General features: G+C 36.7%; 1 protein-coding gene across 1 annotated transcript in view; it reads left to right on the top strand.

Annotated features, from left to right (window-relative positions):
* MYOM1 (myomesin 1) overlaps positions 1-25,910 on the top strand; it is a 136,835-nt gene that overhangs the window by 89,332 nt on the left and 21,593 nt on the right. Inside the window, exons 21-25 of the mRNA XM_006920115.3 lie at positions 944-1,128; positions 9,218-9,332; positions 21,332-21,488; positions 23,052-23,158; positions 23,288-23,332. Of these exons, the coding sequence (XP_006920177.2) occupies positions 944-1,128; positions 9,218-9,332; positions 21,332-21,488; positions 23,052-23,158; positions 23,288-23,332 (609 nt within the window). The remainder of the gene's footprint in view (positions 1-943; positions 1,129-9,217; positions 9,333-21,331; positions 21,489-23,051; positions 23,159-23,287; positions 23,333-25,910) is intronic.

Here is a 25,910-nt window from a genome sequence, read left to right as displayed (position 1 = left end):
GTCTAAATTACAACAATAAACTCTTTATATGCTAACTTAATTAACATGTTTTATGATAATAATTATATAGCCCAAAATGAAAAAAAAAAAAAAAAAAACAGGGAAGAAAAAGTAAATATATCACTTGCATAGCAGCTGGTAGTCATGCAAAGATAAATCACTTTAGTAGTTTGGATTCTCCCAAGAGTGCAAAGAACACATAAACAGGGAGAACATACTAGCTTTCTCCTTGAACAGCTTGATCAAGTTACTTGGCTTCTCTGAGCTTTCTGTTAATTGTCTTAAGAATGAATGAGAAAAATGAATGTAAAGTACCTGGCAGTGTTTAACGCAGATTCAGAGCCCACAGGATTAATTGTATTTATTTGCTGAAAGTTCTTTGTAAACCACAACTGTAGTTTCTTTTTACCCCTATATGAGATATTTGCTTTATGGAAAAAAAATTCCCTCCTGTGGGAAGCTATTTTATAATATACTCCTTTTTCCTTTATAAGAAATATTACTATCTATATTCACATGCCATCAAATAGAATTGCTTCCTTCATGCTAATTTGAGATTTGGCAGAATTTCAGATTATCATCTAAAAATAATCAAACTGAATCTGCAACAAAATTAAACTTTTCTGATAAAAGGTGAGGAACGCAGGCCTGAGGACAGCCTGAAGGCAAGTTTTCATCCAGCCTCTCTGATGGGCGTCTTGAACTGGCCTTCCCCACCTGCTGCCCATATAGTCTTAATATGTTAATGTAGACCCGTTGAGGATACTTGATGTGAAATAACCACAAAATACCTATTTCCATGAAAATGATAGATTTTTTTTAAAAAAAAGAACACCAACATCAGATTCAGCTGTAAGACCTTAAATGTGGTTCTAGATTTACGCATATTTAAATTTTCTTATCTACATTATGAATTTTATGCATTGGTCTCTCTCTTTCTCAGGACCACCACAAAGTCTCAAGTATAGTGAAGTCAGGAAAACCTCCCTGGTTCTGCAGTGGAAGCCTCCGATCCACTCTGGACGCACTCCAGTCACTGGTTACTTTGTGGACATGAAGGAGGCCAGAGCCAAAGATGATCAATGGCGAGGACTCAATGAGGTGGCTATTAAAAACAAATACCTGAAGGTAAGAGGATGTTCATAGTTTGAAAAATCTTTTTTTTTTTTTAGAGAAAAGGGGCTCTTCTAATGATATTAACTTTAAAGTTAACAAGGTAAAACCAAACATCTCTGCTTTAGTCAGTGTCATACACTGGGCTTCTGGTAAGATTCTATTTGGTAGTGATCGGGATTTGGGGAAGTTTCTGATGCTTAAAACAATTTGGTTATATTTAACTTGAATCATTTAGCCTAGCTTTGGAAAATATCCACAAATTTTCTCCTTTCTCTTCTTTCCTTCCTTTCCTTCACTTACCTAGTTCACATTTTTGTTACAGTCTTAAGACATTTTTACTTACCATCCCCCAAAAGTGACTTTCTCATTCCTACCTCTAATTTTTTTGAGGGTGGTTTTTGATATTTGGATGTTATTTTTAGAGTTCACACCAGTAAACCTTTAACTGCTGATCCTTTTGAGTGATGCTCTGTCTCACTTCACTTGTGCCCTCACAATTCTATTCACGTGAGCTCACAGAGACTAGTGGAAAGGGTTCACTCAACTCTTGACCTTATTCTCACGCTTATATATGTCTTTGCCTTCCAGATTCCTCTAGAGTGTTCTAATTGAACCAATTCCTAACTCTACCTACCAAAGACTGTTTTGCTAAAGCCACTGACTCTCTCACTAATACCAAAGGGAAATATCAAAAGAATATTTTTCTTTATTGTCAGCAGTATCTAGAGACCCTGAATCCACAGTAGGGCCTCAGAAACTGGGAGAGTATGATTCTAGTTCTTTAGAGTGAAGTGTGGCTTCACCACAGTCATACAGAAAGCTGCACACTGAATGCTGTTGGCAGAGTAGGCCGTTGCCTAGAGGGTTGGCGTTGGAAGATATTCAGAGTGTAACTGGTCTGAAAGATCTCTCCCATCAACTTGCCACTATGGATGGACTAAAGTCCATACCATCTGTCAGCCACTCTGTGGAGTTAAGGCATTTATAGTCCCCATAAAAAATGTAAATATATCCTTCAGGAGAAATGACCCTTAAGCCATTAAGCTCAACATTCCATTAACTCAATTTAGCACATGCAAATGAACTCTCTATCTCTTAAAAAACCCTGAGGAGATAAGGAAGGTCACATTTAATGGGGACAAGAAGAGGTCAAGGAAGACCTGGAGCCTAGGATGCTGTTTGTCCAGATGAATCAGGAAGCTTCTAGATGTAAAGATCCCCAAAGGCCAGTGTAAAAATCAGACACATCCTGGATGGTGGTGGTGACTGTTTATGGCAAGGACAATTTCTAAATCCTCAGTCTACCACAGCATAGTGTCCCAAGAGCCTGAGATTGGACCTGACTGGGATAAAGCAATACAAGAGTGATAAGCCAAACAAAGGAGACCAAGAGGCCAGGAAAAAAAGGGCAGGAAAAAAACATAATAGAGTTAAAACACATAAAAAATGGTTAATGTCACTCATTTAATAAAAAGAAAAACAAGAAAGGCAAATTTGCGGAGGGACAAGGGGGAGAAAGAGAGAGAGTGAGAGAGAGAAAGAGATTGAGGTTGCATAAGCCTCACAAACTAAAAATGAACTTTCTGTAAGGAAGTAATCATAAGAGTTTGGCCACATTTTTAAAAGTGAAAATAGAATTTTGATTTTTCTGATTAGAAAACTGACACACGCTCATGATGAAAAAGTCAAACAATAAAGGCATAAAGAAAAAAAGTAAAGATATCCTGTAATTCCTATACCCATTTTGATGTATATTTACTCTTCTAGATGTATTATATTCAGAAAAGTTTCAAACCTCAGATGGAGAAAAAAACATACATGTTAAAAGTTTAGTCTGGTAAACTTAAGTGAGGATAGAAGATATAGCTCCATGAATGAGAGAACTTAAGCACAATTACAGCCAAAACATATGGTTTCTACTGGAAGCACCCACGTTCAATTCAGGGGTCCCCAGAGAGAGTTAAAGATGCTTTACTTTCAACCAAAAAGATTTAACCTAACAGAGCTTACTGTTTTTCTTTTTTATTGGTAATTATAGCCTGGTGAGACAATATGATGAGAAGGTAGTGAACATTGGAAATGTGGGGGAGATGAATGGAGAAGGCAAGGTGATGCAGGACAGGGCGAATCCCCCCAAGTGGAAATTCAAATCCCACACCTAGAGAGGGTGAGTTCTTAACTGAGTGCAGGAAAGAAATCAAGCACATATCAGAGTTAGAGACAAAGAAGTTTATTAGAGAAGGAATAAGACTCCACAGACAGAGACATGTTCTCCTCCCAAAGACAGAGAATGAGAGAGCTGAGAGGGATAGAGAGACAGACAAAAAAAGACCAGGAGAAAAAAGACAGACAGAAAGACAGGCGAAGACGAAAACCAAGGTCAAAGAGAAGACAAAAACAAGGCAAGACCCCGAGTGTTTGTGGAATTCAGTTTATATATCATTCTTAGTTTCTATGAATTACATTTTAAGGATTGTTTACCTATTTTCCTTTGATGGTATGGGTATACAGTGTGAAAGATAAGGGAATATAGGGAGAAAGCCTGCTGGCAATCCCCAGCCTTTGATCTATAGGTTCCCATTGTTTTTGGCCATAGGGAATGAATGTAGGGTCTGACTTAAAGATTCTGTTTTCTCGTCACATTAAGGGTAACTGGTTTGTTAGTAATCCCAGTAGGAATATTTCTTTGTGCTGTAGGTTTCCCTTGGTCTGATAGCACATTGCAAGCTCTGAATATAGCTTGATTTAACATTTAGTTCTTGAGCCTCTTCCCTACATTAAAGGGAATGCTGTTCCTTCAGAAATTATAGGAAAGGGGGGAAAATCCAAGAAAAGGAAAATCAATGTGCATAGATTAGGCATTTCTAATGCTTTATGGCCAGCGGTCATTTTCTCTGTGGCAATGGAAGAGTAGAGGGATGTTTCTGTCACCCCAGAGACCAAACACTAGGATATGGATTTAGTTCCTGTGTCATAATGCAGAAATCTGACTCACAGCCACATATTACCTAGGTGGCAGGTGCAGATGTGGCAGATACCAGGAAACTGGTCTATTTTTGTCACAACAGGAAATGTTTCTGTTCCTTTCTATAATCCACAGTTGCTTGACATCATTTCTAAACATAGAATTTAAATACATCAAACTCTGTGCAGTTAGCCTGTGCTTAAACTCAATTCCTTTACAGATTAAAATTAATTTCAAAAATTCATTAAATCCAGTGAAAGCTATAACTGCATAAAGTGACACTCCATTGTTATAAACACAATGCAGTTAAGTAATTAGATTAAAAACCTAACAATTTAATACATAGCTTATTTAAATGTATGGTCACAAACACCTTGCTTAGTTGAATAAATATATTCTAGCTTTGTTTGATTTAAATCACATTTTGGATATTGTTGTCCTTCACAACATATGCGAAAAAAATTGCACCTTCTGTGTGTAAAAAATTCCTTCTTTAAATACAATATAGCTTTTAAATGTCATATTTTAAAAAGAAAAAGATAACTGGCAAAACATTAATAGTTTTTATAATAGTAATGAGACTATGATGAACCCAAAGAAAGTCACAAAAAATTATGAAGTGGGATTGTCATATAAAAACATATCTTAAATGTTTTTTACAACCCTTCAACTCTTAAAACTCTCGCTCAGTAGCATATATGTAATAGATTCTCAGCAACCATCTCTTTGATTATTGAAAATGTAGGGATTTAGAATTTTTATCCATTTTGATTTTTCACAAATTACAAAAATTCACAATCATGTCAATTGCTTGTCTATATTAAATTTACAGGGACAATTTTTGTTTGTTTTAGTTCTAGTATTTTAACATGCTTTTAAACAAATGGAAAGTGTCCATGGTCCATGCTTGTAATTCCCCTCTCTTGCCAGGAATTTTATCTGAAATTATTCATGGAATGTCTCAAAACAATCAGAAAAAGGGGGGGGGGGGCAATAAAAATGCTCTTGTGAGCACTTTTTATTTTCTTTTTAATTAAAGAATGAGATGACTAAGTCCTTTAACGCATACCTGAATTGGTCTCTTGTTTCTGATGCTGCCAGCCATTAAATCTAAAAAAGAGTTGCAGAAGATCTGAGAAACACCTAGTAACTTACAGATGACCTAGAGAGAAGAAAGTCTAACGCTAAAGCCACATGCTTAGTCTTTGACTGAATCAGGTCTAGAACTCAAGGCCTATACCTTTTGTGCTATATGGAGCTGACTCTTGAACAACTTGGTTAGGGGCACCTCCCCACATATATGCAGTCAAAATTCCTTGTGTAACTTTTGACTCCCTAAAACTTAACTACTAATAGCCTACTGTTGATCGGAGGCTTTACCAATAACATAAACAGTTGATTAGCATTAATTTGTATGTTATATGTATTATATACTATATTCTATGCTAAAGCAAGCTAGAGAAAAGATGTTATTAAGAAAATCATAAGGAAAGAGTAGGTAAATGCTGTGCTCGCGTCCCCCCATGACCACATCAAAATTACAACTAAACTACAGGACAACCATCGTTAAGAATCACCTGAAGTCTAGCTGAACAGAAGTCCTATAATGAAGCATATACAGAATAAGCCACATCAAGACTGGTAGGAGGGGCAGAGATGCAGAACAGGCTATACCTATACCCACTTGTGTTGGTTAAAAATTGGGAGGGATATTTTGGCCAAGGAGAAAGGGTCTAAGACCCACAGCAGGCTCTCCAGTCCAGGGTTCTAGTACTGGGAAGAGAAGTCCCCATAACTTCTGGCTGTGAAAACCAGCAGATTGTGGCTGAGTTAAGACAAAGAGCTGATAGAGTCCCAGATATTCTTCTTAAAGGGCCCATACATGGACTTACTGACAGGCTCACTTGCTCTGAACTCCAAAACTGGGGCAGCAGCTCAAAAGGCACCAGGGACATTCAGGGAGGAACTGAATTTTCTGGCTTCAGGGTGAGGGCTGTAGGGGCAGCTTTGTCTCAGATAAAGAAATGTTCCTTTCTTGAGCCTTCCCCTCATTCAGCATGCAGACATAAGAGGGTGCCATATCTGACTCTCCATCAAGCTAGCTAACACTGTTTGCCTCACCCTGGTGATTCCCTGAGACCTCTCCTCACCCAACTTGTGGGCCCACCCAAGCCACTTTCAGTGGCTTTTCCATACAAAGGGCCCATCTTTGCTCATGCTGTAGACTTTCCCAAATTCTCTTAAAGATTCACAAACCCCAAACAAGCAGCATCTGGCCTCGTCCTGCACTGTACCATTTGCTAAGCAGCCCCAAGCCTGCCACTAGCAGCAGCCAATCTCAGTTAACAGCCTAGCCTCTCCCAGGAACTTTCAAGCCCAGCACAAGTGACAATTATCTGCAGATCACTTTTTAGCTCATATCAAGTGGCCCTGGGAAGGGTATAGGCAGTGACTGACTTTGCCCTGCACTGGAGTCGCTCTCAAGAGGCCCCAGAACCAACGCACCTGGTGGCTAGCTTCAGATCACACCAGAGCACCATCCAACCACATCCACAAATGACACACTCAAAAGGCAGATTCAGCAGTCACCAGTGCCCTGCTAAAGCAAATCCTGCTCTGTAGGGTCAGCCCCTACACAACAGTTCCTCCACTGTAATCACAGTCAGTCCTCACAACCAATTAGCCTGAGGGTCAATCCCTCCCACTGATTTACCAACAGCAATCAAGACTCAACTACAACAGGAGGGCATACACAACCCACACAAGGGACACACTTTGAGCACCTGGCTCAAGTGACCAGGGAGACTGCACCACTGGGCCCCACAAGACAATTACTACCTAAGGCCACTCTACCAAGACCAGGAGACATAGCAACTTTACCTAATACACAGAAACAAACACAGGGAGATAGTCAAAATGAGGAAACAAAGAAACATGTCCCAAATGAAAGAACAGAATAAAACTTCATATAAAGAACTAAACATGTAGACAAGCAATCTAGCAGATGCAGAGTTCAAAACACTGGTTATAAGGATGCTCAATAGTCTTGACAAGAATGGCAGAGATAGGAAACATAAAAAAAAAGCAGTCGGAAATAAAAAATACAATAATAAAAATAAAAAAGACATTAAGGTGAATCGACAGTAGATTAAATGAAGCAGAGGACCGAATCCATGATTTAGAAGATAAGGTAACAGGAAACACACAATTGGAATAGCAATAAGAAAAAAAGAATAAAAAAAAGATAAGGAAAGTTTAAGGGGTCTCTGGGACAATATCAAGTGTAACAACATTCATATCATAAGGGTACCAGAAGGAGAAGAGAGAGCAAAGAATTGAAAACCTATTTGAAGAAATAATGATGGAAAACATCCCTAACTTGGAGAAGGAAATAGACATACAAGCCCATGAAGTGCAAGAAGCCCAAACAAGATGAACCCAAACAGACCCACACCAAGAAACATCATAATTCAAATGCCATAGGTTAAAGACAAAGAAAGGATCCTGAAAGAAGAAAAAAGCAGTTAGTTATCTACAAGGGAGTTCCCGTAAGACTGTCAGCTGCCTTCTCAGTAGAAACTTTGCAGGCCAGAAGGAACTGGAATGAAATAGACAAAATGATAAAAAGCAAGGGCCTACAACCAAGATTACTCTAACTAGCAAAGCTACCATTTAGAATCAAAGGACAGAAAAAGAGCTGCTCAAACAAGACAAAGCTATAGGAATTCATCACCACCAAACCAGTATTACAAGAAATGTTAAAGGGACTGTTTTAATAAAAAGAAGGGGGAAAAAAGATAAAAAATATGAATAATAAAATGGTGCCAACTACCTATCAATAGTTAATGTAAATATAAATGCTTTAAATGCTTCAGTCAAAAGATGTCGGATGGCTCATAGGTATGAAAACAAGACCCTTACATATGTTGCCTATAAGAGACCCACTTCAGATCAAGACACACACAGATTGAAGTAAAGGGATGGACAAAGATATGGAAATAATAAAAAAAAAAAGCTGGGGTAGCAATACTTATGACAGACAAAACAGACTTTAAAACAAAGGCTATAACAAGCGACAAAGAAGAACCCAGTAATTCTACTTATGGGTATTTACCTGAAGAAACCCAGAACACTAATTCAAAAAGATATATGCATCTATACCTTCATTGCAGCATTATTTATAATAGCCAAGAAAATAGCCAAGATATTGAAACAGCCTGAATGTCCATCAATAGATGAACGAATAAAGAAGTCGTACATATATACGATGGAATATTACTCAGCCATAAAAAAGAATGAAATTTTTGCCATCTACAACAACACGGATGGATCTAGAAAGTACTATGCTAAGTAAAATATGTCAGACAGAAAAAGACAAATGCCATATTATTTCACTACATGTAGAATCTAAAAAGTAAAATAAATGAACAAACAAAACAGAAACAAACATTTTGATGGTTTCCAGATAGGAGGCATGGGGGATAAGGGGAAGGGATTAAGAAATACAAATCGGTAGTTACAAAATAGTCATGGGGATGTAAAGTACAGCATAGGAGATATAGTCAATAATATTGTAATAACATGTTCAGGGGTCCCCAATCCCTGGGCCACAGACCAGTACCAGTCTGTGGCCTGTTAGGAACCAGGCCGCACAGCAGGAGGTGAGCAGTGGGTGAGCGAGCAAAGCTTCATATGTATTTACAACTGCTCCCCAGCATAAATATCACCTCCTCTGCTCCACCTCAGATCATCGGGCATTAGATTCTCATAGGGGCACTGGTTCCTGGTGCCAAAAAGGTTGGGGACTGCTGCTATGGTGTCAGACAGGTACTAGATTTATTGGGGTGATCACTTTGTAAGTTATTTAAGTGTCTAATCACTGCATTGTACACCTGAATCTAATTAATATTGTATGTCAACTGTAATTGGAAGATAAAAAATTATTTTTAAAAAAGGGGAAAAAATCATAAGGAAGAGAAAATACACTTATTTATTGAAAAAAGATTTGCCTAAGTGGACCTGTGTAGTTTAAATTCATGTCATTCAAGGGTCAACTATAAATCATTATTGCAGAGGAAGAGCTCTTTTGTTTAAGTGACACAGAATGCTTATTACTTTTATACCTCCTTCTTCCAGGTGCAAAACCTCAAGGAAGGTGTCAGCTATGTGTTCCGTGTTCGAGCCATAAACCAGGCAGGTGTTGGCAAGCCGTCGGACCTTGCTGGGCCTGTTGTGGCAGAAACTCGTCCAGGTGGGCTTTTGCTTTTTTGTGAAAATTAATCTCATCTGTGTAAGATAGCATAGTAACATTAAACCTAACTTTCTGTGTTTCCTCTAGTTTTCAAAATCATCACTATATGCTATTTGAATAATTGATAAGTAAGCCATGAGAATCATTTACCACACCACAGGAGCCTCAGGACAGGAGGGAGCCAGGTTTGAAGTGGTCCAAGGCTATTCTGGTTCATAACTAAAACTTGGGGAGTTCCTGATCAAATTATGTGTTCTAGACTGACTGTTTCAAGTATACATTCCTGGGATGTTATTCTTATTATACCATGGGATAAAGTCCCACAGAGGATTTTTCCAATCACTGAGAAAGCTGGAACAGTGCAATTAGCAAGCACAATCCCTAAACAAAAGTAGGATTTTTAAAATTAAGTTGAACTAGGGGTCAGCAAACTTTTTCTATGAAGGACCAGATAGTAAATATTTTCACCTCTACGGCCACATGGTTCCTGTCACAATATTCAACTCTGCCATGGCACAAAAGCAGCCATAGATAATATATAAACTAGTGAGCATGGCTATGTTCCAATAAAACTCTCATGTACAAATTATATGCAATATATAATATAAGATATTATATGCATTATGAAATTTGAATTTTAAATAATTTCACGTCCTGAAATATTAATCTTCTTTTGATTTTTTCCAACTGTTTAAAAATGTAAAAACCATTCTTAATTTGCAGGCCATATAAAAAGAGTTAATGGGCCAGATTTAGCCACAGATCATAGTTTGCTGACACCTGGGTTAAACTAACAGCAGTCCTAACGGAATGATCTAGAGTTGAGGCAGCCCTCATTTCCCAGTTTCAAGAGATGTCATTATTATAGGACAAGGGAAGACGATCTTTCCCTTTGCTATGGGAACAAAGTTTACAATGTTCACTGTGTAAATAGTTTACTGTGCAAATAGTTTCAGATGATTCTATAACAGTTTATTTTGTCATTTAACCTCTATCACTTTTCAAAGTTATCTGTTTCAGTTTATTCAAGTTATACAAAAGAAAGCACTAGAAATGAGAGAGGATAAAAAACATTAACCAGTTATTTTAAGTTTATATTCATTCTATTCCAAGCACTTTCACTTTATCCCTATTTTCAGACCAAAATAAAGCGCAAATACATAATTATTTTTATGCTGAGAAAAGAATGTAAACATAGAAAACTCTGTTCTCAGTTCATGTTATGTTGAAAGTACATCAAATGTACCCTTTTAGGAAATATTTGTCCCTTTCATCCTATTACTTCATAACCAGCTTTCAACTCTTCTTACAACTAACCTCTAGAGCTAGGGAGGACAGAAGTGACCTTCTTATACCAAAGTGGGGTAGGTGTGTCTGGAGAGAGTGCCACACCTCATATAGGTCATGAGAAAACAGAAAAATGCTAGGAACATATATACCAGGTAAAAGGTAACACACAAAGATACCAACATGCATATTCCTATAAAAATCAGACCCTTCATGAGCCAACTGTGAGGAAATATAAGCAGCCAAAGGGACATGCAAAGGGACCCAACTGTCAAGTCTACTTTTGTAAGAACATTTAGATTACTATAAAAGTAAAACTCTTAATCTAGTCATGGGTAAATTACAAGCACACTTTTAGCAATAGAATCCAAATCCGATGGAAGAAAACTTAATTTATTATTTTCTCATTCATAGCCTTAGAATGGCAGGTGGCCAAGCACGACATTAACAAAGCCATCATTATGGAAATTTTACCACCAGAAAAGGATCTGCTGGTGAGCTCCTGGGGAAGAGTTTTGTTTCATTGATTTGGAATAAGACACCAAAAGTGATTTTTTGTGGCCATTCCAGCCCTAGAATGCACCTACAAATAGCAGCTACAGACATTGATAGACTAAACAGCACCAGATTAACCCACTCAGGAACCACTGGCTCACAGCCTAGGAAAGAACCCTGGGGTGCACAAAGTCAAAATGCTTTGCTTTAAAGGGGCACCAAAACCCAGAACTTGTTTCATATGCAATAGGCACATTCATTCTTGGAACATGTATTTCTTGAGCAATTACTACATGCCAAATGGTGTGTGGGTACCAGGAGTAGAGTAATGTGACATTTGTCATGTATTCTGGGATTTTTATCTAGTGGAAAAACCAGAGTTTAAAACATAATATAATGAGAGCTAGATAGAAGTTCATAAAATATTTCCAGTTAAGGTTAGTACCTGTAAAAACTTACATATAGCCTAAGGTTGTCTGTATTTATTAATTTTGTTAAATACTAGTATATTACTTTTACCCAGATATTTATTTTATGTTAGAATGATTGGGACTGGGTTGGGGAACATGTTATCAGTTCCAAGATCTGCAGTGTGAAACTTGGATTGCTATTTCAGAAGAATGATTCCTTTTGGAATGCATTATTAAAATTTCAGAAAGAAAATAAAGCTTATCATGTAACAGCAAACTTCAAATACATCGAACAAGATACCTCAAGTGTAATTTAAGTTCCGGGCAAAAGTTAACCTAATCTGCCAGGGTTGGTAGGATCTCTGGTCTCCCTTTGATGTCAACAAATATGCCAGCAGATGTAGCTCAGCCACTGCCACAAAGTCTAATCACGCTGGTAATGAGGATACAGAAAATGGACAGTGTCATGTTCTACCAGGAAATCCATTAACTAAAAAAAACTGCAAGAAGAATAAGCCGAAAAATATTTAGTGTAGATGTGTTGGTACATCTATTCTTGATACCCGATATTAAACATTATCTGTGTTGATTGCATCAGGCCTAGAGTATTGGTGGAGGCAAGGTAATCCAGATCAGATGGGAGACAAGAGAGAGACCTGCAAAGGTATAGCAAGTGATCTGGAGGACAACAAATAACTGGCAGTATAGACTGCAGGTATTCTTATCAGAGGAACAGCAGTGGGCAGGAGACTTCAGGTGGTGGTCAAGAGAACCCAGACGCAAGGCAGAGTCCAAGCTGGAAGTTACTGGAAGTTAAGACTTGGTCACTAGACTGGGTTACTGGAAGTTAAGACTTGGTCACTAGAAGCAAGGCAGGCTAAAAGAACACAGCACCAGAAGAAATAATGAGTTGGGATTGAGATGACAACCTACTAACAAACTGTTTCTAAAACCTGGTTGGTCATAGAACCTGGTAGGGTTGAGAATACAAAAGTATGCTCAGTGGCCTCGTGGTGAAATCTTGAAGGATTCTGAAGCAGAAAGCCAGGCTGACTATTAAAGATTAGCTCAACTGACTTAGAAAACTGCACTTTTATTTGCTAACTGATCTCTTTAACGCATTAGAACAGTAGTTCTCAACCATTGCTGTACATTAGAATCATACCAAAAACTTTCCGAAAATATCAAATGCATCCCAGACTCCATTCCAGGCCAATTAAATCAGAATCTTCAGGACTGAGCCTGGGCATTGCTTCATTTTTGTTTCTTTGTTTGTTTAGCTCTTTGGGTAATTCTAGGGTCTCCTGCCCATTTTTTAATTGAATCGTTTGGGGTTCTTTGGTATTGAGTTGTATAAGTTCTTATAAATTTTAGGTATTGACCCCTTATCAGATGTATCATAGTCAAATATCTTCTCCCATTCAGTAGGTTGTGTATTCACTTTGTTGATTGTTTCCTTTTCTGTGTACAAACTTTTTAGGTAATGTAGTCCCATTTGTTTATTTTTTCTGTTGTTTCCCTTGTCCAAGAGGATATATCAGAAAAAAATATTAAGATCAATGTCAGAGTTTGCTGCCTGTGTTTTCTTCTAGGAGTTTTATGGTTTTGGGTCTTTCGTTTAAGTATGTGTTTTCTTCTAGGAGTTTTATGGTTTTGGGTCTGCCATTTAAGTATTCAATTCATTTTGAGTTTATTCTTGTATATGGTGTAAGAAGATGATCTAGTTTCAATTTTTTGCATGTTATCTGTTCAGTTTCTCCAACACCATTTATTGAACGAACTCTCTTTATCACATTGTATATTCTTGCCTCCTTGGTCATGAATTAAATGACCATATAAGTGTGGATTTATTTCTGGGCTGTCTATTCTGTTCCATTGATCTATATGTCTGTTTTTATGCCAGTACCAGGCTATTTTGATTATTATAGGCTTGTAGTATAGTTTGATATCAGGTATATAGTTTGATATCAGAAGAACTTTGTTCTTCTTTCTCAAGATTGCTGTAACTATTTGAGATATTTTATGGTTCTATATAGATTTTTGGATTATTTATTTTAGTTCTGTGAAAAAAATGCCACTGGTATTTCAATAGGGATTACATTGAATCTATAGATTGCTTTGGGTAGTATGGCCATTTTAATGATGTTAATTATTCCTATCCATGAACACGGTATATACTTCCATTTATTTGTGTCTTCTTCAATTTCTTTCTTCAATGACTTATACCTCTTTGGTTAAGTTTATTCCTATGTATTTGCTTTTTCTTTGATACAATTGTGAATGGCATTGTTTTCTTAATTTCTCTTCCCATAGTTTATTATTGGTGTATAAAAATGCAATTGATTTCTGAATATTAATTTTGTATCCTGCTACTTGACTAAATTTATTTATCAGTTCTAACATTTTTTGGTGGACTCTTTAGGGTTCTCTATATATAGTATTGGGTCATCTTCAAATAATGACGGTTTTACTTCTTCCTTTCCAATCTGATGCCTTTTATTTCTTTTTCTTATAAGATTACTGTGGCTAATATTTCCAATACTATGTGTAATAAAAGTGGTTGAAGTGGACATTCTTGTCTTGTTCCTGATCTTAAGGAAAACACTTTTAGCTTTTCCCAGTTGAGAATGATGTTAGCTGTGTGTTTGTAATATATGGCCTTTATTATGTTGAGGTATGTTCTCTCTAGTCCCACTTTGCTGAGAGTTTTTATCATAAATGGATGATGCTTGATTTTGTCAATTGCTTTTTCTGCATCTATTGATATGATCATATGTTTTTTATATTTCAGTTCGTTCATGTGATATATTACATTAATTGGTTTACAGGTATTGAACCAACCTTGCATCCTAGGAATAAATCACACTTGATCATGGTGTGTAGTTTTTCCAATGTCTTGCTGAATTCAGTTTGCTAATATTTTGTTAAGGATTTTGCATCTATGTTCATCAGGGATATCATCCTAGAATTTTTTTAGTAATGATTTTGTCTGGCTTTGGAATCAGAGTAATAATAGTCTCATACATGACCTTCGGAGCCTTCCTCCTCTTGAATTCTGTGAAATAGTTTTAGAAAAATAGGTGTTACTTCTTCTTTTAATGTTTAATACAATTTACCTGTGAAACCATCCAGTCCAGGACTTTTGTTTGTTGGAAGTCTTTTGATTACTGATTCAATTTCATTAATAGTAATCAGTCAGTTCAGATTTTCTGACTTAGTCTTGGAAGATTGTATATTTCTAGGAATGTATCCATTTCTTTCAAATTGTCCAAATTGTTGGCATACAATTGCTTGTTGTGTGTTCTTATAATATTTTGTATTTCTATAGAATCAGTTGTCACTTCTCTTTCATTTCTGTTTTTATTTATTTGGCTCTTCTTTTTTTCTTCATGAGTCTGGTTAAAGATTTATTAATTTTGTTTATCTTTAAAGAACCAGCTCTTGGTTTTCTTGATCTTTTGTAATGTTCATTTAGACTCTATTTGGTTTCTTTCCACTCTGATCTTTGTTATTTACTTTCTTCTAACTACTTTGGGCTTTGTTTGCTGTTCTTTTTCTAGTTCTTTTAAGTGTAAGGTTAAATTGTGTATTTGAGATTTTTCTTCTTTCTTGAGGTAGGCCTATATTGCTATGAATTTCTCTCTTAGGACTGCTTTCTCTATGTCCCATAGATTTTGAATTGTGTTTTCATTTTCATTTGTCTCAAGGTTTCTTTTGATTTCTTCCTTGATCTCATTGTTAACCCATTCATTGTTTAAAGGTGTATTATTTAGCTTTCATGTGTTTGTGTGTTTTTCAGTTTTTTTCTTGTAATTGATTTCTAGTTTCATATCATCATGGTGGTAGAAGACGCTTGATATGATTTCAGTCTTCTTAAATTTATTGAGACTTGTTTTGTGTCCTAACATGTGATCTATCTTGGAAAATGTTTCATATGTACTTAAGAAGAATATGTATGCTACTTTCGGTGAAATGCTCTAAAAATATCAATTAATTTTTTTCTCATCTAATGTGTCATTTAAAGCAACTATTTACTTGTTGATTTTCTTTCTGGAAGATCTGTCCGTTTGGTGTCAATGGGGTATTAAAGTTTCCTACTATAACTGTATTATTGTCGCTCTCTCCCCTTCTGTCAGTCAATATTTCCTTTCTATATTTAGGTGCTCCTATGCTGGGTGCATAAATGATTACTAGCGTTATGTCCTCTTGTTGGATTGACCCTTTATCATAATGTAATGTCCTTCTTTGTCTCTTATTATAGAGTTTGTTTTAAAGTCTATTTTGTCTGTCATAATTATTGCTACCCCAGCTTTTTTTTTTTTTTATTATTTCCATATCTTTGTCCATCCCTTTACTTTCAATCTGTGTGTGCCTTGATCTGAAGTGGGTCTCTTATAGGCAACATATGTAAAGGTCTTGTTTTCTTATTTATTAGCCACCTTACATCTTTTGATTGAAGCATTTAATGCATTTACATTTACATTAACTGTTGATAGACAGGTAGTTGGTGCCATTTTATTATTCATATTTTTTATCTTTTTTCCCCCTTCTTTTTATTAAAACAGTCTTTTAACATTTCTTGTAATACTGGTTTGATGAACTCCTATAGCTTTGTCTTGTCTAGGCAGCTCTTTTTCTGTCCTTCTATTCTAAACGATAACTTTGCTAGGTAGAGTAACCTTAGTTGTAGGCCCTTGCTTTTCATTGCTTTATCTATTTCATGCCAGTCCCTTCTGGCCTGCAAAATTTCTACTGAGAAGGCAGTCTTATGGGAACTCCCTTGTAGGTAACTAACTGCTTTTTTCTTGCTTCTTTCAGGATCCTTTCTTTGTCTTTAACCTATGGCATTTGAATTATGATGTTTCTTGGTGTGGGTCTGTTTGGGTTCATCTTGTTTGGGCTTCTTGCACTTCATGGGCTTGTATGTCTATTTCCTTCTCCAAGTTAGGGACATTTTCCATCATTATTTCTTCAAATAGGTTTTCAATTCTTTGCTCTCTCTCTTCTCCTTCTGCTACCCCCATGATGTGAATGGTGTTATGTTTGATGTTGTCTCTGAGGTCCCTTAAACTTCTCTCATTTTGGGGGGGCAGGGGTTTTGTTTTCTTGTTGCTCTTCCTGCTGGGTGTGTTCTGCTACTTTATTTTCTAAGTCATTAATTCAGTCCTCTGTTTCATCTAATCTACTATTGATTCCTTCTAGTGTGTTCTTCATTTTAGTTATTGTATTCTTCATTTCTGAGTGGGTTTTTTTATTTTGTGGTTTCTCTGTCCTTTTTTATGCTTACTATCTCTTCGTTGAAGTTCTCACTGAGATAATCTGTTCTGCCCTTAAGTTCATTGAGCATCTTTATAGCCAATGTTTTGAACTCTGTATCTGGTAAGTTCATTGCCTCCATTTCATTTAGTTTATTTTCTGGAGTTTTCTCCTGTTCTTTCATTTGGGACATGTTTCTTTGTTTTCTCATTTTGGCTGCCTCTCTATTTTTGTTTCTATGTTTAAGTAGATTCGCTATGTCTCCAAGTCTTGGCTGGATAGCCTTGTATAATTGGTGCCCTGTGTGGCCCAGTGGCACAGTGTCCCTGATCACCAGCACTGGGTGCCCCAGGAGTGTCCCTTGTGTAAGCTGTATGTGCCTACCTATTGTAGTTAAGCCTTGATTGCTGTTTGCAGGTCAATGGTTTGAACCGACTCTTAGGCTTACTGGCTGTGAGAACTGGCCTTGTGCACAGGGTACGAGCTACTGTGTGGTGGCTGACCCCATGGAGTGAGATTTACCCCAGCGGGCTAATGTGTCTGTTGAGACCACTCTTTGGGTATGCTGCTTATGGGGCTAATCAGATAGTGCTCTGTTATAGTCTAATGTCAGCCTCCAGGTGTGTAGGTTCCGAGAGGGGTTCCTATGTAGGCCAAGGTCAGCCACTGTCTGTGACTGGCCTGGGCTACTTGGTAGGACCTACAAAGAGATTCACAGTTGGTCATTGCCTGTGTGGACCTAGAAGCATGTGGGAGAGGCCATACTGTGAACTGGGGCTTACTACCATCAGTACCAGGCCTGGGACAGCTTAATAAAAGGCCAAGGGCACTCAAGGCCTGAGGCTGCCTATAAGACTCAGCAGCTGAAAGGGCCTCAGGTGATACCCAAGTTGGGGGAAGCAGGGTCTCAGGAAGTAACCAGGGTGGGATGAGTAAAGTTCACCAGGTTAATGCAGATTCGGATTTGGTGCCAGTCCTGAGCCTGTGGCCACTGGCAAAATTCTCAGGTCACACTGAGGCCGGCCACTGCCCACCTCAGGCCTGTAGACTCCCAAGATTTGTTCAAGAAATGCTGTAGCTCAGTTGTGGCTTGTTGCCTACCACCAGAATTGTCTCCAGAGGTTCACGAGCTGAGGCCTATTGATTGCTGCTGAAAGAGCCTCCTGCCAAGAGAGCTGATTGGAGCTGTTTAGTCTGCCATGAATATTTTCCCAAAATTCACAAATCAAGTGAGGCAAAGTCCCAGAGAGTCACCAGGGTGGAGTGAATGGAGTTCACCAAGCTAATGCCCATTCAGATCAGCTGTGTGGGGGTGGGCTCAACCAAAAAGCCCCACTGCTTTTTACAGCCAGATACTGTGGTGACTCCTCTTCCTGGCACTGGAACTCTGAGCTGGGGAACCTCAGTATAGGGCTGGGGCTTCTCATTCCTCCCAGGGGATTTCCGCAAATGTAATATCCCTCCTGATGCTCAACAGCCACAAGCGGGTGAGCCCCTTTTACATCTCCACCCCTCCTACCAGTATAGATGTGGCCTCTTCTTTATATCCTTAGTTATAGGAGTTATATTCAGCTAGTCTTCAGATGGTTCTCCGGGTTGATTGTTCTATAATTTATTTGTAATTTGAATGTGGTCATGGGAGGAGGCAAGAACCTACTTGGCCATGTTGTCCAGAACTCTCCAGTTTTTTAAACATTACACATACACTCATGCATGCATGTGCCAAGGAGAAGGACAAATGATTAAAGCTTATAAAACTGTTCTATTAATGCTGATATAAAAGACTAAATTATATGAGAAAGAATTCTCAGATTATGAAATGTATGGGAAGATGAATAATTTACTGTGATTTTATTTCAGCATTTACATTTTATCTTTTTATTATTGTGATTTTGGAGGGGAGAGAAAAGTGAGATAGAATTAATCTCCCAATAGTTTATTTTATTCCTGGGCTATACCTTACCCATTCACATAATAGGAGTAGTGGCAAGCCTGGAGGGACCTTAAAATGCCATTCCACACAATATCCTTCTGTGTCCATATTAAGGATTTGTTTAGAGTTGAGGCAACTGACAAGGGAAAACTCTTCTTAAATCCTTTCAGACCAAAGTAATCTCTTTCATTTTCTATGGCTTAATCTCCTGTGCTCTTAACTGAATTCTTCATGTTCTTGAGCAGATTCAAAGATGATTTTGAGAAAATCTAAGTCCTGTCAAATTTTGGTCTACTTTTCTATCTCAACCCTGTGGAAAAGTGGGATGGCCTTTCATCTAAATGAGAATATCCATAACTTTTTGAAAAATGAAAATCTAATTAAATACTCATCTTAATAAGTATTTGATTTTTAAAACTGAAGTGTTAAGTATAACTTTAATTCTTTTTTTACTTTATTTAAGTAAATCAACCAATAATACCCATCATAACCACAATTGTGTGTGTATAATTGAAGAAATGTTCATGTCTCTCTTCCTTCTCAATATAGATATTGTCTACAATGTACTGATTTGACATGAGTAATCAAGAAAAGCTTCACAGATGAGGAAAATTCTCTTGCATACTAGTTGACATTATATCTAATCTCTACTTTTTGTCTCTCTAGGCAATTACTAAATATCAAATTATACATTTTAATCTAAGACTTTTAAAAAGAACCACATTTTTTTTCTAAAAGTGTAAATTATTACATTTCTTAAATTAGAAAAAATGCTGTAAGATAATGATATGACTCACAGGTTAACGTAGAAACGTACATATTGCCTGGAATTTTAAAACAACATCTTTTGTTTTACTTCATATTTTCACAAAAGATTTCCAAGTACTTTACAAGAATTAATTTTCCAGAATAATTCAATGAGATAGCTCTATATTCTTTTTGTAACTGAGGCATTAGAAACAGCAACTAAGCAGAGTTTTCCCTGCACGGGTTTGGGACCAAATCTAGCCTTCTAGAAACCTACACAAATTATTGTGTTAAATTATTGTTCTGTTTAACTTCAGAATTTACTGCTAAAGCATCAATACTTTAAATTTTCCTTTTAAGACTCTGATGAAAATTCTCATAAAATAGATTACACACCACAGTATATACTTTTCAGCCTTCTCTGATGCAGTGTGCTTAACCTTATTTACCTTTTTCTGCTTGACTCAGAGTCATAAGCATCAACCTTATTTATTGTACAGTATTACAATACAGTAATGTCTCATGGGAAGAGGAGCCATATGTTCCTCTATAAAATAATGTCTCTGGGTCTGCTTTTTAGTTTTCTGCCTTCTCCCCTGCTGTCATTTTTCTTATTCTTGGTGTGCCTGCTAGTAGTAGCTTCTTACTTCCCTCTCTTTTTAGAGTTTAATCTACTGAGAGAAACCAACCAAATAGGATCATCTAAAATTAAATATAAATAGATTCCAAATGACGGTCTATGGAATCCTCCAGTGAGTGTCACTGCTCATTGTTTGGGCACTCATGTTCTTTTGGTCTTCCCCTGAGTGAAGTTTTGCAATTTTCTCCCCTGATAAGTTTTATTGGACAGTAGGCCAGGATACTGGCTTCTTACAATACAATCTAGAGAGAAAAACTTTAATCCCTTGGGAAGTATCTATTGGAAAATTTTCATGCTTTTGAAAAAGTTAATCTGTACCTTTTTGAGATGAAATATAATTTTCCTAATATATGAAAGTTTATATTGGTAATTCAATGCATGTCAGTTGGAGAAGAGCATTTTATCTTTCAGACTGAATTTTAGTATAGATATAAACATTTTACATGATGTACAAACTTTCTTTGAATTGCTACATTAGAAGCAAGTGCCATTTATTATAATGCCCCAAAATAAAAGAACTCAAAACATTAACAAAATTGTTTTCTTTTAAAATCTAAACACAATCTGCTTGAAACACTTGAATCTCTTGAAATTTATTTCCATTTAAATTTCCACACATTTCAAGAACAGTCATTTTTAGGATTCTGTTGTTCTAATCTAGAGGGACATCTTTAGATTGATTTACAGTTGTTTGGTCAGCAGAACAAGTTTTCATATATTTCTCCATTCTTAAATGATTTACAAATTTGAACATGTGAATATAAGCAATTCTTATCACCTCTATTTTCTCCCCTTCAGTTTCCCTTTGGTTTCTTTATCTCTTACCTATCTTTTACTGATGACTAATTGGATATGTGTGTTCTTAAAGCAAAGTCATGAATTAGGTCCTTTCCTTTCGCCTAAGATAGCCTTTTCCCCCTTATTTATGATCAGCTTATGCCCATAACTGAGCCTTCAGTCACATCAACCAATTTTTATTCAGCCCTGGCCAAACAATACTTTCCGTGATGTTGACTCTGCCTATGAAACATGGCACACTTATGTAATTCCATGTTACAGTATAAAAGTTGAATTATAGAGTAGGATTGTCAGTCATAGTGAGCAGCTTGGGTTTTTCCCTTACACAAGCTCAAGGCCCTGCTTTAAGGCCAAAGTAAAGGACCCCAAAACAAGAAATTCTTACTTGGTTGATTTTTACCAGAAAATATCAGTGCCTTTTTTTTACTTCTAGGAACTAAAGAGGTTGTTGTAAATGTGGATGATAATGGAATCATTTCCTTGAACTTTGAATGTGATCAGATGGCTCCAAATTCTGAGTTCACCTGGTCCAAAGATTATGTATCCACTGAGGACTCTCCACGTTTAGAAGTTGAAAGCAAAGGCAACAAGTACGGACTGTTTCAATAATAATCATTGGTTTTCTTTTTAGGATGGGAGTATGAAGTAAGCTTTTTGCTTTCCATTTGAAATACTTGATATAAGGGGATGAATCATCAATATTTTATATCTGATAATGTAAAAAGTAAAAACCAGTATAAATCTTAAAAAGTAATAATTCTTATAAAGTATTTTTTACATTATTCCATTTAAAGTGCTATCTCACTTGTGATGTTAGAAAAGCTTTGATTAACATAAAAGTAAGCTTTAAAAATGATTCTCATTATTCTACAAAATTTCAAAATCTTAAAGTAATGGTGAAGATGCCTATGGGAAGAGAGCAAGGAAGAACTTGCTACTTGCTGGTTAAACTTATGGTAAATTAAATGGGTTAGGTATAATCTGTTCTGCCTTTTTTCATCACCACTTATGAGTAACACAGTAAAGCAGTAGAAAGAACTCTATATGGGAAGCACAAGATAGAGGAGTTCCAGCGCCAGGTCTACCAGACGCTGGCTGCGTGATCTGGGGCAGTTTTTAACTTCCATGAACCTTGGATTTCTTTTTCTGAAAAATGGGAAATAGTGAAGGGGAATAATTTTATGATCTATCACTTACTTTGAGTCCCAAGATTCTGAGTTTTCTTTTTACTTTGCCTTACTTATCAAGTTTTAGATCTTTACAGTACCAACCATATTGGATTGTCTTCGTTAAAGCAAAATATTCTTAAGTATTATTTCTACTACAAAGAAGCCCAATATATATTAACAATAAAAGATAGAAATAGTAATTTTGTTGGAGAATGCAAGGAAATGCTGAATATAATTAAGAGACATTTTGCTGTCACTATGCTGTAAAGTCCTTGAAGTAAAACATAAATTGGTCAAAGAAAAGACAATCAAGCTATAAATTTTTGTTCCAGCTTTGTGCACTTGACTAACATTTAAATATTTGGCTGGTCTTAGACACTGATAAGCAACCAAAGCTAGAAAACACAGTGAACTAGACCATCGACTGATTAATTTACTCATTTTATAAATATTTATTATGCACATATTATGTGCCAAGAAGGCACCGAATGTTGGATACAACAGTAAACAAAACAGATCTCATCCCTAAAGGTACATAGTGCCTTTGTCTTAAAGATAATGATATAGGCAATACCAATGCAGTTTGATAACCTTGAAAAGAGAATTGCAGGGGATAACATAAGAAAGACGCTGGAATTACCAACAGCAGATTCTGCTCTATAATGAAAAAATTTTTCAGACTCCCTAGCAAGGGCTCATCAGTTAAATATATCTTTATTTGGGATATGTATTGATATGCAACATCCCTTTGGAATGAGAGACTTGTACCAGCTCCCCTCTTCCACCACCATCACCCTGCAGGAAGAGGTCAGGACAAACTTCCCAGAAATAGCAAGTATGAGTAGGCTTTAGGTCAGCAAGAGAGATAGGAACAAGTGCTCCAAATGATGGGAGTAACATGTGCAAATACCTAGAGGCAATGCAGGACACAGGTCCACAGATTCCACATAGCCGCATTTCTTATAAAAATATTCTGTTTTGAAGGACGAAAATGACCTTCAAAGACCTTGGGATGGACGACTTGGGCATTTACTCCTGCGATGTAACAGACACTGATGGAATAGCATCAAGCTACTTGATAGATGAGGAAGGTAAGTTTAAAATCAATTCATTCACATGTCTTATTCCTAAGCTGCTTTGATTTTTCAATGATTCTCTAAGATCAAGTGACTTTTATTTCAGTAATTTAAGGATTAATTGTTCTCTTTTTCTCCCTACAGAGTTGAAACGTTTACTTGCTCTCAGCCAAGAACACAAGTTCCCAAGTAAGTGTCCATGATCTTTTACAGAGTTTAGCAATCCTACTGTGTGGCAACTTCTGGAACAGGGCAGATGACAATTCTGACAAGATTAAGAGAAAAGGATATTGAGAACATATAATGGAACATACATTGGTAGCTACAGATATACTTTCTAGAAGTGCTGCCTTTATCTTTGCCATTGTTCTCAAGACATAACAAAGAAACTAACATAGAAACTATATCTCATGCTCTGTTTCATAAAGAAGGGACAGATTACATTGGTGTAACAGCTGAGTAATTAAGTTTTGCCTACATGTTTTGGAATCGTGCATACATATACATCTTCTGGTACATTGATTCCTATGTGTTTTAGGCAAACTAATCTCTTCCTAAGCAATTTAATGTTAGCACTTAATAGAAGAATCATACTTCTAAATAGACATTACCTGCCATTTTAAACTCCTGGAAAATAAGGTAAAGATACATTGGTCAGATAAAGAATTTCTCTGAACTATCTACAAACCCTCCAATAAAGCACTTTCCACTAAAAGATTAAAATTCACAATTGACACATAAAAGAAAAGAAAGAAGTCTGTTGACAGTTGGAAAGTTCCACTGGCTTGATAAGATCTCTTGTCATTGGTATCTATTGGCCAAAGTAGTGGATTACCCAGAATGTTATGTCCTAGAGTTTGAAAAAACAAATAGAACGTGGTAGCATGAACTCATTCTTTTAAATGAAGAATTTTTTTGCTCATTAATCCCTAAAATATAACTTCTTCACTAATACAGGAGTTTCAATAACTCATGAAACTGTGCCCTGACCCCAGACTATAGGCAAAACTGTATGTTCGTATGTGTGCATTTTCCTAGGGAGAGAGTCTATAGCTTTCCCAAAATACTAAATAGAGCCTGTGATTTAACAATAAACAAACACTGCTCTAAAACCAATTACCTGACCTCTCTTCCATTCCCAAGGAATGCTTGTCTGATCATGAGACTGTTGATGACTCTTGGCTTCAGCTGTAATATTCTCAAAACCAACTTTGTTTAGCAAAGCAGCACAAGAGGGTTCCTATGGGTGTGAATGTAGGATGCAGAGTTTCTGAATTCTGGGGGAGAACTATTTCTCATCTCTATGATTATTCACCATAAAACTGGAAAAGTAATACCATGAGTGGTGTCTTAACAGTTATGCATATATTCTAAATTGTATGGAAGGGAGAGGTTTGGCCTGGACTTCCTGTGTTCTATAGTTTGGAAATACTCTGTGAATCTGGGCACATCATTTCAATTTCCCTGTGCCTTGGGGGTTTTTTTTAGAAATGGCTGTTGTAATATTTAATAGCACCTGCCATATGAGAAATCATCAGTGTGGTATTGGTTTATCTTTGAATGCTTCAGAAAAAAATATAAATGTTAATTGAAACAGCAGTGATCATAGAAGAGCTTGCAGAAGAGCTGTCTGCAAACTGCACAGGATGTTCTCCCTTTATGTTCCCAGACCTGTGAAGTAGGGCATGGAGGAGAAGGTCACTGTGTTGAACACAGCCAGAGCCCAAATAGACAGGCAGGCCCCATTAATGTCTGCACTGTCTACTCTCAAACATTGATAGATGGAAAAAAACAGCAGCATCCACCAATCTAGTCAGTCAGGCAGTAAATATTGACAATGTGTCTAGGCAATAGCTAATCCAAATAACATTCACATTTAGCTTAAAGAATGGAGATGAGAGAAAATGGGATGTTACTGTTGAATTGGAGGTGCCTGAGCCTCCTTGAAATTCAATTATCATATAGACTCAGAGATAATAATTGCCTGATATCACTGTCATTTACGCTGAAATAATTTATTTTGAAGAAGCATAAGCACTCTATTGATTCTAGGAGAGAAGGTAGCAGAAAACTCAGGCACACCCTTTTAATAGAGACTTGGTGTGGCATTTGGGTAGATACAGGGAACTTGAGAATGTGTTAAAAACTCTGACATGCAAGTATCAAATCCAACCCAAAGGAGTTTACATTATCACACTGAAGCAGCATTTTAAATATTACAGCTCCAGCACTTTTCTTTTCCCCACTGCTATTAGATCAGCCAGGTCACTACATGAATATTTGCAGAGATATGATGGTAGGGTCAAAGCAGCATATCTAATTTCTCAATTTATGCCCACTTCCTCTTAGTAAATGTTGACATGTAAGTTGTTTCCTTGAGGTTTTGTAAGGTTTAAATCATCTCATTTCTTACAGATTATAGTAAAGAGTATGGTGTTCCTTTATCCTTGGCACAGTAAATTCTCCTATTTTAAGCTGTTTTCAAAAATATTTTGAAAACCAGTAAACATATGCCTTAGAACTACAAATAAAGGATATTTTTTATAGCAAATTAACTGCCAGAGAAAAGAGCCTAAGGAAATTTAGGACTGAGAAGAAAAGTAAAATAAAATATATAAAGCTAAAAATAGAAAACAGCCTAGTCTGTCTTGCCAGTATTGATAGCAAAGCACAGTATATAGAGGTAGCTTATTTGAATATATTTAATATTCTCTCAAGATCTAAGTCTTTGGGGATGAGGGGAATGGTAGGAGGTATACTTTGGTAT

Source organism: Pteropus alecto, unplaced genomic scaffold, assembly GCF_000325575.1.
Source record: "Pteropus alecto unplaced genomic scaffold, ASM32557v1 scaffold146, whole genome shotgun sequence".
NCBI classification, from domain to species: Eukaryota; Metazoa; Chordata; class Mammalia; order Chiroptera; family Pteropodidae; genus Pteropus; species Pteropus alecto.
The sequence above is the reverse complement of the archived record's forward strand: the minus strand, read 5'-3'. Positions and strand labels throughout refer to the sequence as shown.